Source organism: Talpa europaea (genome assembly GCF_964194135.1).
Source record: "Talpa europaea genome assembly, chromosome: X".
In the NCBI taxonomy this organism is placed as follows: Eukaryota; Metazoa; Chordata; class Mammalia; order Eulipotyphla; family Talpidae; genus Talpa; species Talpa europaea.
In genome coordinates, this window is record NC_140081.1 from 32,077,079 (window position 1) to 32,090,201 (window position 13,123).

The 13,123-nt window shown below is 52.6% G+C and overlaps 3 protein-coding genes across 3 annotated transcripts; all 3 read left to right on the plus strand.

The window, feature by feature from the left end:
• Positions 1-726: 726 nt before the first annotated feature.
• LOC311187512 (histone deacetylase 6-like) lies at positions 727-6,342 on the plus strand (the record flags this gene model as incomplete). The annotated part of the gene is made up of 9 exons (XM_084258909.1): positions 727-994; positions 1,089-1,217; positions 1,368-1,536; positions 1,780-1,913; positions 2,500-2,568; positions 2,698-2,890; positions 4,519-4,668; positions 5,996-6,170; positions 6,323-6,342. Exons 1-9 carry the CDS (start codon positions 864-866, stop codon positions 6,340-6,342), a joined length of 1,170 nt encoding a protein of 389 aa, XP_084115035.1. The 5' UTR covers positions 727-863.
• Positions 6,343-6,400: 58 nt separating this feature from the next.
• Positions 6,401-8,007, plus strand: LOC311187513 (histone deacetylase 6-like; the record flags this gene model as incomplete). The annotated part of the gene is made up of 5 exons (XM_084258910.1): positions 6,401-6,703; positions 7,094-7,213; positions 7,331-7,477; positions 7,570-7,698; positions 7,939-8,007. 5 exons carry the CDS (start codon positions 6,401-6,403, stop codon positions 8,005-8,007), a joined length of 768 nt encoding a protein of 255 aa, XP_084115036.1.
• A 4,066-nt stretch (positions 8,008-12,073) lies between these two features.
• Positions 12,074-12,763, plus strand: ERAS (ES cell expressed Ras; the record flags this gene model as incomplete). The annotated part of the gene is made up of 1 exon (XM_084258633.1): positions 12,074-12,763. One exon carries the CDS (start codon positions 12,074-12,076, stop codon positions 12,761-12,763), a length of 690 nt encoding a protein of 229 aa, XP_084114759.1.
• Between the last annotated feature and the right edge of the window lie 360 nt (positions 12,764-13,123).

Here is a 13,123-nt window from a genome sequence, read left to right on the forward strand (position 1 = left end):
TGAGTGACCCACTCCCCTTGGTCATTTGGCCCATGGATCCTAGAGGGCTAAGAACAAAGCTTCCAAGTCTGGCAGGAGTTCTTTCCCAGCATTTCTACTGACTAGTTGCCCACTCTCATCTAAGCCACTGAACTTCCCGGTGCCTCTGCTGTTCCTATGTCAAATGGGCATAACAGTAATAGTCATTACACTTCACTATTCAGTGAACAAAATGAAGCCACCTTCTAAATTCCTTGTGCTTGGCATGTGCCCTGGCACTATCATTACTACTACTCATCACTGGTAAGGTCTGTTTTTTTTTTCCTGAAACCCCCACACTCCTCCCAGGGTGGCTACAACCTCTGCTCTCTGGCTGAGGGTGTCAGTGCCTCCCTCCACATACTTCTGGGAGACCCTTGCCCCATGCTGGAGTCCCCTGGCGCTGCTTGCCCAAGGTGAGCCTAGGTGGAAAAGGGGAGCGGGGGACCCTCGCTATCTACCCAGGGGCTAATCAGTCACATGTCCCTTCCCCTGCACTGCAGTGCCCAGACATCGATCTCCTATACTCTGGATGCCCTGGAACCCTTCTGGGAGGTCCTTGTAAGACCAGGTAGGGGGCAGGGATGGGCTTGGTGATGGGGTGACCTTCAATAAGCCCTGGGGGGACACTCTTCCGACCCCTCTCTGACTTTCCTGAGCCACTTTGATTGGGGAAGGTCAGGCTCTCTCTTACTGGGCCCTGGTTTCAAGTCTTCTATCTCTTTATTTTGGGATTCTGGAACTAAGCTCCAGAGTATTACAGGGATCCAGGGTGGGAGAGTAGGGTAAACGTGGCCTCCCATGTAGTTGAGACCCTGGAGGAGGTCAACATAGAGGGGATCTACATGGAGAAGAAGAAGGCGGCGGGACCATGGCATCCCCCTGAGCTCCCAGTCCTGAAGTGGCCAGTGCTGCAGCCTCGCACAGGGCTGGTCTATGACCACCGAATGATGGACCACTACAACTTGTGGGACAGGTATGTAGCTGGAGGACCAGGATGTGTGGGCAGGGGCGTTCCCTTCTCCCTCCTCAAGCACTAAGCTCTTGGCTCTGGTGACCCCCCTCACCAGCCATCACCCAGAGATGCCCCAGCGTGTTTCACGTATCATGTGTCGTCTGGAGGAGCTGGGCCTTGTTGGGCGCTGCCTCACTCTGCCTGCTCGTCCAGCCACCGATGCCGAACTGCTCACCTGCCACAGGTCAGACCCCATGCCTGAGGTGGGGTTCTGTCACAGTACACATCCTCCCACTTATGAGGAGCTGTGGGTAGGACACCGGAGGGGAGGGGCCGTAGAGGGTAAAGAATCACCTGACTGTCCCCCACCCCCACCCCCGGCCCGGTTTTCCAGTATGGAGTATGTGGATCGTTTACGCTCCACGGAAAAGATGAAAGCCCGGGAGCTGCATCGTGAGGGCGCCAACTTTGACTCCATCTACATCTGTCCTGGCACCTTTGCCTGCGCACAACTGGCTGCTGGCTCTGCCTGCGAGCTGGTGGAAGCAGTGCTGTCAGGAAAGGTGAGGCTTGAGGCTGGAAGAGGAAAGCAGGACGGAGTGAGGGGCACTGAGAAAGTTGGGCCGAGGAAAGAAGCTTCCAGCTTACCAGAGGCCTTGCTCACTGGGAGATGCATTCATCCAGGGAAATGGAGGCTGGAGTCCCCTAGCAGCTGGTGGAGTAGTGAAAGGGAGGGGAGAGGGAAAAGAACAGGAGGGAAGCAGTGAGGTAGATGGTCCAACCTTTGTTCCCTGCTCTTCCCCCAGGTTTTGAATGGGGTTGCTGTGGTGCGCCCCCCAGGACACCATGCAGAGCCAGATGCCGCTTGTGGTTTCTGCTTTTTCAACTCTGTGGCTGTGGCTGCTCGCCATGCCCAGACTATCAGTGGGCGTGCTCTGAGGTGAGGGCCAGAGGTGGGCCTCCTGTCTTGTGCTTTCTCAGCACGTCCTGTTATACCACCCTTGGGACCTAGCCAGGCACAATCAAGGTTTCTGTCACCTAGTACTTCTCTAGGAAAGGGCCCAGGACCTAGCCTCTCTGTGCTTGCCCAGATAGGACCCCCAGATTTTGGCACAAAAGTGCTCATAAAACAGGCTCCAGGGGCCCGCTTCAGCATATCTGGTCCCTGACAACTATCTGACAGAACCTGGGTCTAGGTCCCTGAGCTTATTTCTAAAGACCCAAGATCCAGTTCCCAACACCACAGAAGCCCAGGCTGTATTTCCCTGGTCATTTCCCAGAGGAGCCCAGGGACCAGCTCTGAGTACTTTACTCTAACCCACCATGAAACCCTCAGGAGCCAGGCTCTGCTTCCTCCTTACTTGGCTAGAACTCCCAAGCCTGACAGTGTGTGTATGTTTTCCCCAGGGACCTGAGGTCCTGCCATCCACAATAAATGCTCCTATAGACAGAACCCAGGGATCAAGCCCCTACCCTCTCCCAAGGGGTAAGTGTCTTGGGTAACTTAAGAGCTGTACTTTTTCCAGGATTCTGATAGTGGACTGGGACATCCACCATGGTAATGGAACTCAGCGTATATTTGAGGACGACTCCAGGTGAGGGACTGCGGCGGGGGGCAGATGTGTCAGGAAGGTGGGCAGGCTTGCCTCGGGGGTGAGGACTCCACAGGAGTAAGGCAGCTACTAACCAGCCGTGGTTCCCTCTTCCCGCCCTGTCCCCGGCAGCGTGCTGTACATCTCCCTGCACCGCTATGATCATGGCACCTTCTTTCCCATGGGAGATGAAGGTTCCAGCAGCCAGATGGGCAGGGCTGCTGGCACAGGCTTCACTGTCAATGTGGCCTGGAATGGGCCCCGCGTGGGTGACGCTGACTACTTAACTGCCTGGCATCGTCTAGTGCTCCCCATTTCCTATGAGGTACAGTTCGGGATATGTGTGACGCCACCGTGTGGGTGGCAACAGGTGTGCAAGAGTTCCAGGCCCCTGATCCTGTGAGGCAGCCTGTGAGGTGGCTGCAATGACAGCTGTGGCGGGGGGTGTTTGTGACTATGTGGCGGCCGTGTACACCATCATTAGTGCCTATTTGTATGTGATGGTGGCCCCCTGTGACTGAGTATGTATGAGACTGCACAGGTGGCTATTTGTCACACTGATTTTCCTGTGTAATGGGTGTGATAGTGTATGTGACTGCTTGTTTTTTGTCACAGCTGGTGTGTGACTTTCTGCATGTGGGAGGCTATGTATGGCAGTCATCACTGTCTGTCTGTGTCTCTCTCTCCCTGGAGGTGACTTGTATAAATTTGCCTGACTGCATGCATGGCTTTAGGTAACTATCTTCTGTGTGTGTGTGTGTGTGTGTGTGTGTGTGTGTGTGTGTGTGTGTGTGTGTGTGTGAGAGAGAGAGAGAGAGAGAGAAAGAGAGAGAGAGAGACTGAGGGAGTGAGCGCCATCTCTCACTTCTGTGGGGAAGTGCATGTTCAGATGTGTAGGTGTATTAGTCTGTGTGCAATGGCTGTGACTATCTTCTGTGTGTGTGACTAACTAAGCAATCACCTCCTGTGTGGGCACAGTAGTGAGCATGTATGACTGTTAGGACTGTGGGGATGGTATGTGTATGATTGTGTCTTTGCAGGGGTGGCTGTGGATGACTAATCCCCTCTGTGAGAAACTATGGGGTGGGGGGGCTGATGGTGTGTGTTATGTGTGATTGTTGTGTGTGACCATTTTCTGTGCGTCACTTGCACTGCCATCGTCTAGCACTGGATGTATACAACCCTGTGTCAATACACATGTGTTCCATCGCTTACCCGGGAAGCAAGAATGGGTGCCTCTTGGTTCCAACCTTAGGAATTCATTCCTTAATTTCTGAATCTCCACATCTCATGTCTCTGTGCCTTTTTAAAAAAAAAAAAAAAACAGTAATTTTTTTAAAGATTTGTTTATTTATGCATACAAGAACTGGGGTACAGGCCAGAGGTATGGGGGGTGGTGAGAGGATTCGTCAGAGTGGGGAGCAGAACAAGCAGAGTGACTGAAATACACTGCTGAGGGGAGCAGCGGGTGAGACAGGAGAGGTCTGCTGCACCATGTGTGTTAGCTCCCTGGCTGGGGATGGAACTCGTGCTGCAGTGGCTGCAGAGAGCTTCACAGTGCTGAGAATTAAACCCTTGTGCCACCAGGGAGGCCCTTTTTTAAAATTTTTTATTGGTCTCTGTGTCTTGTATCTCTGTCTTATGACTCTACCTTATGTCATCATCCATCCATTTCTAGTGTCTTCATGTCTCTGTGTCTCCTGTCTCTGTGTCTGATGTGCCAGTGTCTTTGTCCATCTGACTCCATGTCTCTGTGTCTCTGATTCTCTCTGTCTTGTGTCTCCACATCCTCCCCTTTCTGTTCTCAGGCTTCTGGTCATGTGTTTCTAGGTCTGTGTCACCGTCTCTCTGTCTTCATTTGTCCTTGTCTCTATGTCTTTGGGTCCTCCTCACCTTACTGCCTACCCAGGCCCCCACCCTCATGCCCATGTGTCTCTTCTCTCCCTGCCTCAGTTTAATCCAGAGCTGGTGCTAGTCTCAGCTGGCTTTGACGCTGCACGGGGGGATCCTTTGGGAGGCTGCCAGGTGTCACCCGAGGGCTATGCCCACCTGACCCACCTGCTGATGGGCTTGGCCGGTGGCCGGATTATCCTAGTCCTAGAGGTAACTCTCGCTCAGTCCTTCTTCTCACAGTGGCGGGGTGTGGGGGCGGGGGGCGCGGGTTGGAAGGCTTGAAGTCCTGCCCTTTCTAGTAGCTAGCTGTGATGCTCAGGACAGTTTCCTAAAATCTCCTTTGAGTGTCGTTCCCCCCCCCCCACTGTTGGCACATACTGGGCACCAATGACACTAACATTAACAACTTTGAATGTTCTTATGTGAAAAACACTCTTCTTGGCACTTTGTGGTAGTATTCATTCATTTCCTTGACAAAGAAGCCTTATGAGGGAGGGTCTATTGTCTTTAGTGTTTTCCTCTCAAGATAAGGGAAACTAGCTCGAGGTCACATTTTTATCAATGGCAGAGCCTGGGCTTGAATCCAGGCAGCCTGGCTCCAGGGTCTACTTTTTACCATTGCTTGAACTGCCTCTAGCAAGGTCCTGAGACAAAGTAAATTCAGACCTTTTGTAAATTACTCAGTGATTCCACCCCCTATGCCTCAGTTTCCTCATCTGTAAGATGTGCGCGGCTAATAACGGCAGAGTGCATGGTATATTGCAAGCACTGCATAGGTGCTGTAGCTTCTGATTATGCATTGTTCATGCATTTGCTTAGCCCCCTCAGCACCCTGCAGGGCTGTCCTTCTCACTCCCACACAGATGAGGATAATAGCTCAAAGAGAAATGAATTGGCTGGAATAAGCCCCAGGGATGGCAGTTAAGAACAACTCCATCCTTAGGTAGCCCAGGCTCCAGCCCTCCTGATGCCTCTTCCCAGTTATTGTCACCTCCAGCGAGTCATCCAACCACTGTTAGCCTTCGTTTCTTTACCTGTAAAGAGTTCACTGGGGCTTCTATGGAGAATGAGAAAAGGGGTTCATGTAGAAAGACCAGTATTTCTGTACTAGATTAGAGCAGCGGCTTCTATGTGGGTGTAGCCAGGGCTCCAGATACCGTGACTTCAGGTTCCTGTACAAATTGAGCATACATGGTTGTGGGGATTAAGTGAAGTAATATGCATAAAGTGCTTAGAATAGGTCTGGCACACAGCAAGCACTTAAAAAATGTCAGCTATTACTAATGTTACCATCAGTATTGTTACTGTAGTTGCTGTGACCTTGTGCTTTATTGCACAATTTTCCCTCCTCAACTACTTCACACTGTGGGTGCTTCCCAGCTTATAGATGTAGGTTCTACTCACTTGTTCCTAACTCCTACCCTCCAGAAATTGTAGGGCCCTAAGGGGATATTGGGAGGCCCGGCATCTTGCCTCCCAAATTCCCTGGAAGAATCATAACCCCCCATATACTTTTCACTCTTTTTCCTTGACAAAGGGTGGCTATAACCTGACCTCCATCTCAGAGTCGATGGCTGCCTGCACCCGCACCCTCCTAGGGGACCCACTGCCCCTACTGACCCTGCCACGGCCCCCACTATCAGGGACCCTGACTTCGATCTCTGAGACCATCCACATCCATCGCAGATACTGGTGCAGCTTACGGGTTATGAGTGAGTTGGCCTGGGGAATTGGGGGCATTTGGGAGCCCAGGAGGGCAGGGATTAGAAGCAGAGGAATAGCACCCATACTCAAGAATCTCCCTCCCATGGTTCCAGAGACAGATGACAAAGAGGTTCCCTCCACTTACATGTTAATCACCAAGAATACATCCCAACCTGCTGAACCTGACTCACATGAGGGGGTGACCGTGCCAAGAGGAGGGGACATTCTGGAAACAGGCATGGGGAAGACCACTTCAACATCATCTGTGGAAGAGTCCACTGCAGGTCAGACTAAGTCAGAGACAGCTGTGGTGCAGCTCACTCAGGACCAGTCCTTGGAGACAGCCACGGGGGAAGCCACACTGGACCAGACCCCCTCAGAGACAGCCATGGGGGAAACCATGCTTGGCCAGACCGCTCCAGCCTTGTATACTAACAACGAGACTCCCCCAACTTCACCGGTGCAAGGAGCCACACCCCTGTTATCCCCCAGTGAGCTGATTGGGAACCTCAGGGCTTTGGAACTAGGCAAGAAAACTCAGGTAAGGTCCACTACACCCGGGTAAACTGAAGCAGGGGCAAGAATTGGGCCTCTCAGATATATCTCATTCTTTTCTTTTTTTTTTAAAGATTTATTTTATTTATTTATGCATACAAGAGCTGGGGTATAGCCCAGAGGTGCGGGGGCAGGAGGGAGGTGAGAGGATGCACCAGAGACAGAGTGGGGAACAGAACAGGTGGATTGACTGAGATACACTGCTGAGGAGAGCAGCTGGAAAGACAGGAGAGGTCTGCTGTGCCATGTGGTTAGTTCCCTGGCCGGGGATCAAACTCGTGCTGCAGTGGCTGCTGAGAGCTTCATAGTGCTGAGACTTAACCCCTTGTGCCATTAGAGAGGCCCTCAGATATCTCTCTTATCTCTGCGTATCCAGGAAGTCCCAGAGTCCCAGAACCCAGAAGAGGAGAGTCTACCAGGAGGCGTGACTGGAGGTCAGGACATGAATGATTCCGTGCTAATGCAGGCCTTTGGGAGCCATGCTGATACTGACCAGGTGAGCTCAGCCATAGACTGTGACTATGACGTCCTTCTCTTGCCTAGCTGTACCTCCAAGTAGGGACTTGTGATGGGGAGATGGAGACCATAGCTAACTTATTTTCACCCACTGCAGCCCACATTTTATGCTGTGACACCACTGTCCTGGTGTCCCCATTTGGAGTTCATATGCCCTGTACCTGCGGCAGGCCTAGACGTGACCCAACCTTGTCAGGACTGTGGAATGCACCAGGAGAATTGGGTGTGTTTGTCTTGCTATCAGGTATGTAGCAGAGGAAGGGGTTGAGGTGGAAGTTGACCCACGAGCAAAACACAAGTGGGTGCTAATTCCCACCCAACACTCCCCAATCTCAGGTCTACTGCGGTCGTTTCATCAACGCGCATATGCTCCAACACCACGAAGCCTCAGGACATCCTCTGGTACTCAGCTATGTTGACCTGTCTGCCTGGTGTTACTACTGTGAAGCCTATGTCCACAACCAGGTATGCCCCGGGAAGACCCCCTAACTCATTCACCCCCACTACACAAATACCTGCTGTGGTTGGGAAAGGGGAGAATGGAGACCCTTCTGTATGACTACCTCTTGATTATTTTGTGTGGTGTGGGGGCAGTGAGGTAGTTCAGGAGACAGGGTGATTGAGGACTAGAGTGGGGGCAGCCTCCTGGCGGAGGTAAAGGGGTCTGCCGTCTCTCTGACCTACTGTTTCTTGCCTCCTCCTCAGGCTCTGCTAGAGTCAAAGAACATCGCCCACCAGAACAAGTTTGGGGAGGATATGCCCCATGCACACTAAGTCCCAGGATGCACTCCTGTTCACCTACTGAGAAGCAAAGTAGACCATCCTTAGTTAATTCCAACCTGTACCGCGGATGAGGGGCAGCCTCACTCCATCCCATCCTGAACTCCCCAAGAGTTATAATACCCCAAAGGTGCTGATTGAAGTATAAATATTTGTAAGAAGACTGTGATGATCAGTTGTAGATCACCTGTCCACACCTGCCTGAGGGACTCCATCTCCTCTGCCCCAGAAGAATAGAGGAAGCAGCTCAGTGGCCCAAAAAGAACCTGATATCACAAAGACAAGGACATTGGAGGGGGGCAAGAAATGGCAGATGTGTAAGGTTGCATATATAATAAAGTACAAGCTGTTACAAAACTTGAGAAAGCCTTTTAACCTTGAATGGGTGGAAAACCCCACACTCCTGGCCAATATGGCTAATGAGGGCCATAAGGCTTTATCAGGGCTACTCCCTGCCCATCCAGTGCACCCCCCCAAAAAAAAATACTAACTGGAAATAATAGAGCAAGCAAGTTGACTGGCTCCTCTAAAAATTAAATAGAATCCCTGAAGAAATGAATACCTACATTAGAAACAGACTCAAAGCCAGCCCCAGTTACGCTCTAAACTGAGAGACAAGAAAACTATCAGGAAGTATCCTTGTGCTGACTCGCGGGGACAGGGCATAGGTTTATCAGCTGGATTTGTGGTCCTGGGTTGCTTCTTGGAAAAAGGAATGCTTACCATTGTCTGAGGGTGGGGGATTTGGGCAGTTTGGGGGTTTTCTCGCTCCCACAAAAAGAGAATTGCTTTGGCAACTCAAAGGACCCCAAGCTGAGGTTTCCTGAACTTTTTCTTCATGGGCCCCCTTATGGCCCCCAACATGGCCACAGGTGCCCCATCCAGACAAGAAAGGGAAGGGGACTGCAACTATCTCAGTCACCCCCCACCCCTGCTTCCTTTTAGGGACATTCTCATATACTCCACCCTACAACCCATGCTTACATGTCATTGGGCAGAACTGTGTCATATGACTGCCATAGCTGCAAGGGAGTCTAGGGAATGTTTTAATTTGACACACGTCCACTTCAACTCAGGTTCTTTCATCCCTGACACAGTGACCTTCCCTTGCAACTCTGTCCAAAAACTGACGAACACAACCTTCTGCAAGCTATCAAAAAGTCTGCTTGAGGCAGGACGTGTTCCATGGCCTCAGACAGACCCTCATAAAACATATCTCAAAGTCTGGCCACTCAAGGGTCAAAAGTGACAACCCACACTCACTGAAAACACGAAATCACATCCCAGATGAGTGCAAGGTAGTAAGGGAGAGCGGCAGCAGGATGCAAGGAGCACACAGGGAGGTCAGGAGCTTGCAGCACACCCCCAAGAGGACCTTCTTCATGCACACTTGGGGGTGGGGACATGACCCTGCCCTCACCTCAGGGCGGGGGACCTGAGGGAGGGTCTCTGCGCATGCGTGCTTGCTCCCCATCCCAATCGGGGCGGGGTGGGAGCTTCTACTCCAGTGTCAGTCCTGTCAGAGCCGCAGCGGGTCCGGTCCGAGCGCAGCCTCCCTTCCCAGGACACAGGTAAGCCGGGCCGCGGGGCCCCCATCCCAGCCGCCGCCCTGGCCTAGGAGGTCTTTCCTCGTAGAGTTGGGGTGTGACTGAGTTGGAGCTGCATGATCCCCTTCCCCTACCTCCTCCCATTCTCAGGGGCCAGCCGCCGCCTCCCAGCCCCTCCTGCGGCCGGCTTTGCGCAGCCAGAGCTGGGTGTGAGTGTTGGGGCCAGTAGGAAGCAGGGCTGCAGGGCCAAGACTCGGGACTGGGGTGGTCCCTTCCTGCACCCTAGACCACCAGAAAGAACTGAGTGAGCCTGAGTGCAGGGTCATTTTTAGGGTGAAACTAGGACTCACCCCTCCCCGCCCAGAGCTTTGCACCTCACATGGCTGAGTTAAGGGAAGTGTGAGACCTGGTGAAGTCGTGCTGCCCGGCCCGGGAAGGAGCGGAGCTGGAAGGGCTCATGCTTGGGGGGGTCTACCCTGTCCCTCCACTCTCCACCATCTGCGCCCCCTAAACCTACCCCCCAGGCCAGTTAGTTGAATGCAGACTAGGAGGTCCGGGCCGCTTAAAGTGGGGTGGAGGTGGGGATTTCCAGGGACTGAAGGACCCGATGGGGATGCTCCAACGGCGCTTGCCGCGCGGGGTGGCTCTGTTTACTTGGTCGGGGTTGCCCCATAACAAGACCTCGCTGCTGTCCATCCCTTCTGGGTGGCGTGACCTCGGGCCCGCTGCCTTCACCTCACTTCTCTGAATTCACTGACCCTCATTGCTCAAGGGGCCGTGGCGATGATAACGCTTCACTGGTTTCGGGAAGAGCGAGCGCGGGCTCCCCAGGCCCCATACCTGGCACGTAGCAAGTCCTCCCTATGGACTACAGCTTTTAAGATATCTTCACCAAGAGGGAAGAGCCCTTTCACCAGTCCCCTACCTCAGGTTTCCAGTGGCTCAAAATTTGGGAGTCATCCTTAACCTCATCCCCCCTTTGAATTTCTCAGCAAGTCCTGTCAGCTCTACCTTCAGAATACCCCAGAATCTGCCCTCTCAAAGTGCACCGCCATTGCTGGCCTGCTGCTGTGCCTCCCTCGCTGCTTCCACCCTCCTCCCTCCCCGTAGCCTTTTCTCACAGCTAGGTCTTCTCCCCTTTCTGTCCCCCAAATATTTGGGGACCCCCAGTTCTGTTCTCTAATTTCTTCTCTCATCATGGCCCCTTTCTGGGTGCGCATATCTAATAACTTTTCAGCACTCTCTCCGGGCTGTGGACCCCACACCTGGATTCCCCATCTGGGACCTTGCCCGCCTCCCGGGACCTCCAGATTCCAAACTCAACAGAACCCCCATGGAGACCTTCAACCCCCCCATCAGTCCCCAAATAGCCTCTGCTCTAGGCTTTCCGGGAGACTTGTTGCATCCATTATGATGCACTTCCTGAGGCCACACACTAAACTAAAACCAGGATGTATACTGAATGAGTGAAGAGTGTTTTGCTATTAATAGCTAACCCTAATTGAGCACCTGCTGTGTGCCCATCCTCTCCTAACTGCATGGTAATTTACTTGCTTAGCTTGTTTGTTGTCTCTTTCTCACCTCCAAAATCTAATCCCCCACAAGGGCAGGGACTTTAGTCTATTTTGTTCACTGCCACATTCCCTCTTCCCCACCCCCCCACCCCACCCCCAGCACAATGCCTGCAGCCGGCAAATTCCTGAGTCAATGCATGAAAATTAAATTACAATAAAAATGCCTAACATTGACCAAACACCTTCTGCGTGCTTCTCACCTATTGTTGTAAAACATTTTACTAATTTGTCCTTGTTGTCCGACTTCCTGACGGGAAGGTCCCTTTCACCTGGTCCGGGGCTTGTTTTCTATTTCTCCCCCCACCTCTAAGTCTTTGCCACACACCAGAGTCTCAATAACCACACGTGAATAAGTAATAAAGACTAAATTCTAATGATAATGGTGAGCTGACTGCATAATTTGCTTATTTATTTGGTTTGTTGTCTCCACCTTTTAGAACACAAATTCCCTGGGGTGGGAATGTTGCTCTGCGCTTGCGGTGTAAGCTGTTCCTGGCAGCTGGGCTTCCCCTGGGATGCGACCCAAAAGCAAAATCAACCGGACCCCCGCCTCCATGAGGAATGGGGAGGTGCTGCTAATGGGCGGGGGGCTTCTTTTCCGGGTGGTGAGATACTCTACAATTCAAGTGATGGCTGCATCACTATAAACAGACGAAAATCCATTGAATTGTTCACTTTAACTATATCTTTCTGGCCTCAAAATTTCATCTCTGTGAAAGTGGTTTAAAAGTCCCCACCTTCAGAGTTTTTGCCGTAGAGAGGAACGCGAGGATGATGGATGTAGCCTATGAGGTGATAGGCATACACGCTGTCAATGCTGGTATGACACCCAGCGTCCTTTTTGCCAGCAGTGGTCCCTCACCTAATCTGCCCTCCACTTTCTTCTCTTTTTGCAGGGCCAGTTGAGCACATTTCTTCCCCGAGTTGCCCACGAGAAGCATGCCACTGCCAAAAATGCCCAGCGTGCTTGACCTGGGCCTGGGGACGTGGAACTCGAGCTCCCCGGAGGAAAACTCCAGGGCTCAGGACACCTCCAGCAAGCGGCTGCCAGAGTACAAGGCGGTGGTGGTGGGTGCCAGCGGCGTGGGCAAGAGCGCACTGACCATCCAGCTGAACCATCAGTGCTTTGTGGAGGACCACGACCCCACCATCCAGGATTCCTACTGGAAGGAGATGGCTCTGGATCACGAAGGCTACATTCTGAATGTGCTGGACACGGCAGGGCAGGCCACCCATAAGGCCCTGCGTGACCAGTGCTTGGCGATTGGGGATGGCGTGCTGGGTGTCTTCGCCCTGGATGACCCCTCATCTCTAGCCCAGCTGCAGCAGATGCGGGCCACCTGGGGGCCTCGCCACACCCAGCCTCTCGTCCTCGTGGGCAACAAGTGTGACCTGGTGACCTCCACTGGAGATGCTCATGCTGCTGCTGCAGCCCTGGCGAAGAGCTGGGGGGCCCCCTTCGTGGAGACCTCGGCCAAGACACGACAGGGTGTAGAGGAAGCCTTTTCCCTGCTCATCCAGGAGATCCGAAGGGTCCGGGAAGCCATGGCAAAGGAGGCAGCGAAAGGGCGCGGCAGCCATAAATCCCGACACAAGAACATGTGCCACTGTGGCTGCATCGTGGCCTGAAGGTCTCCGTCAGAGAAAAGCACCAAGCCAAGGGTGATGGCTCCTTTCCACAAGAGCCTCCCAGAGCAACTAGCTGTGTAGGACACTGGGTGTACTGGGGATAGATGGGCCCCTTGCTTGGGGCAGTTTTCAATGGGTGATGGGTTTTTTGATAATGTGGGGCACTGTTCTGTCAAGTAGAGAGATTTTGTGCATAATTAAATACATGATGTTCTCAGGTTTCAAAGATGCCTCCAAGCCAAGTGTTATATGGGTGGGCATGAGGCTGGGTAGAATATGACTTGAATTGTGAGAATTCTTTCATTTGAAAAATATCGGGCAGCCCACCCCACTCAGAGTGGGAAGGCTGTGAAGGCAGAC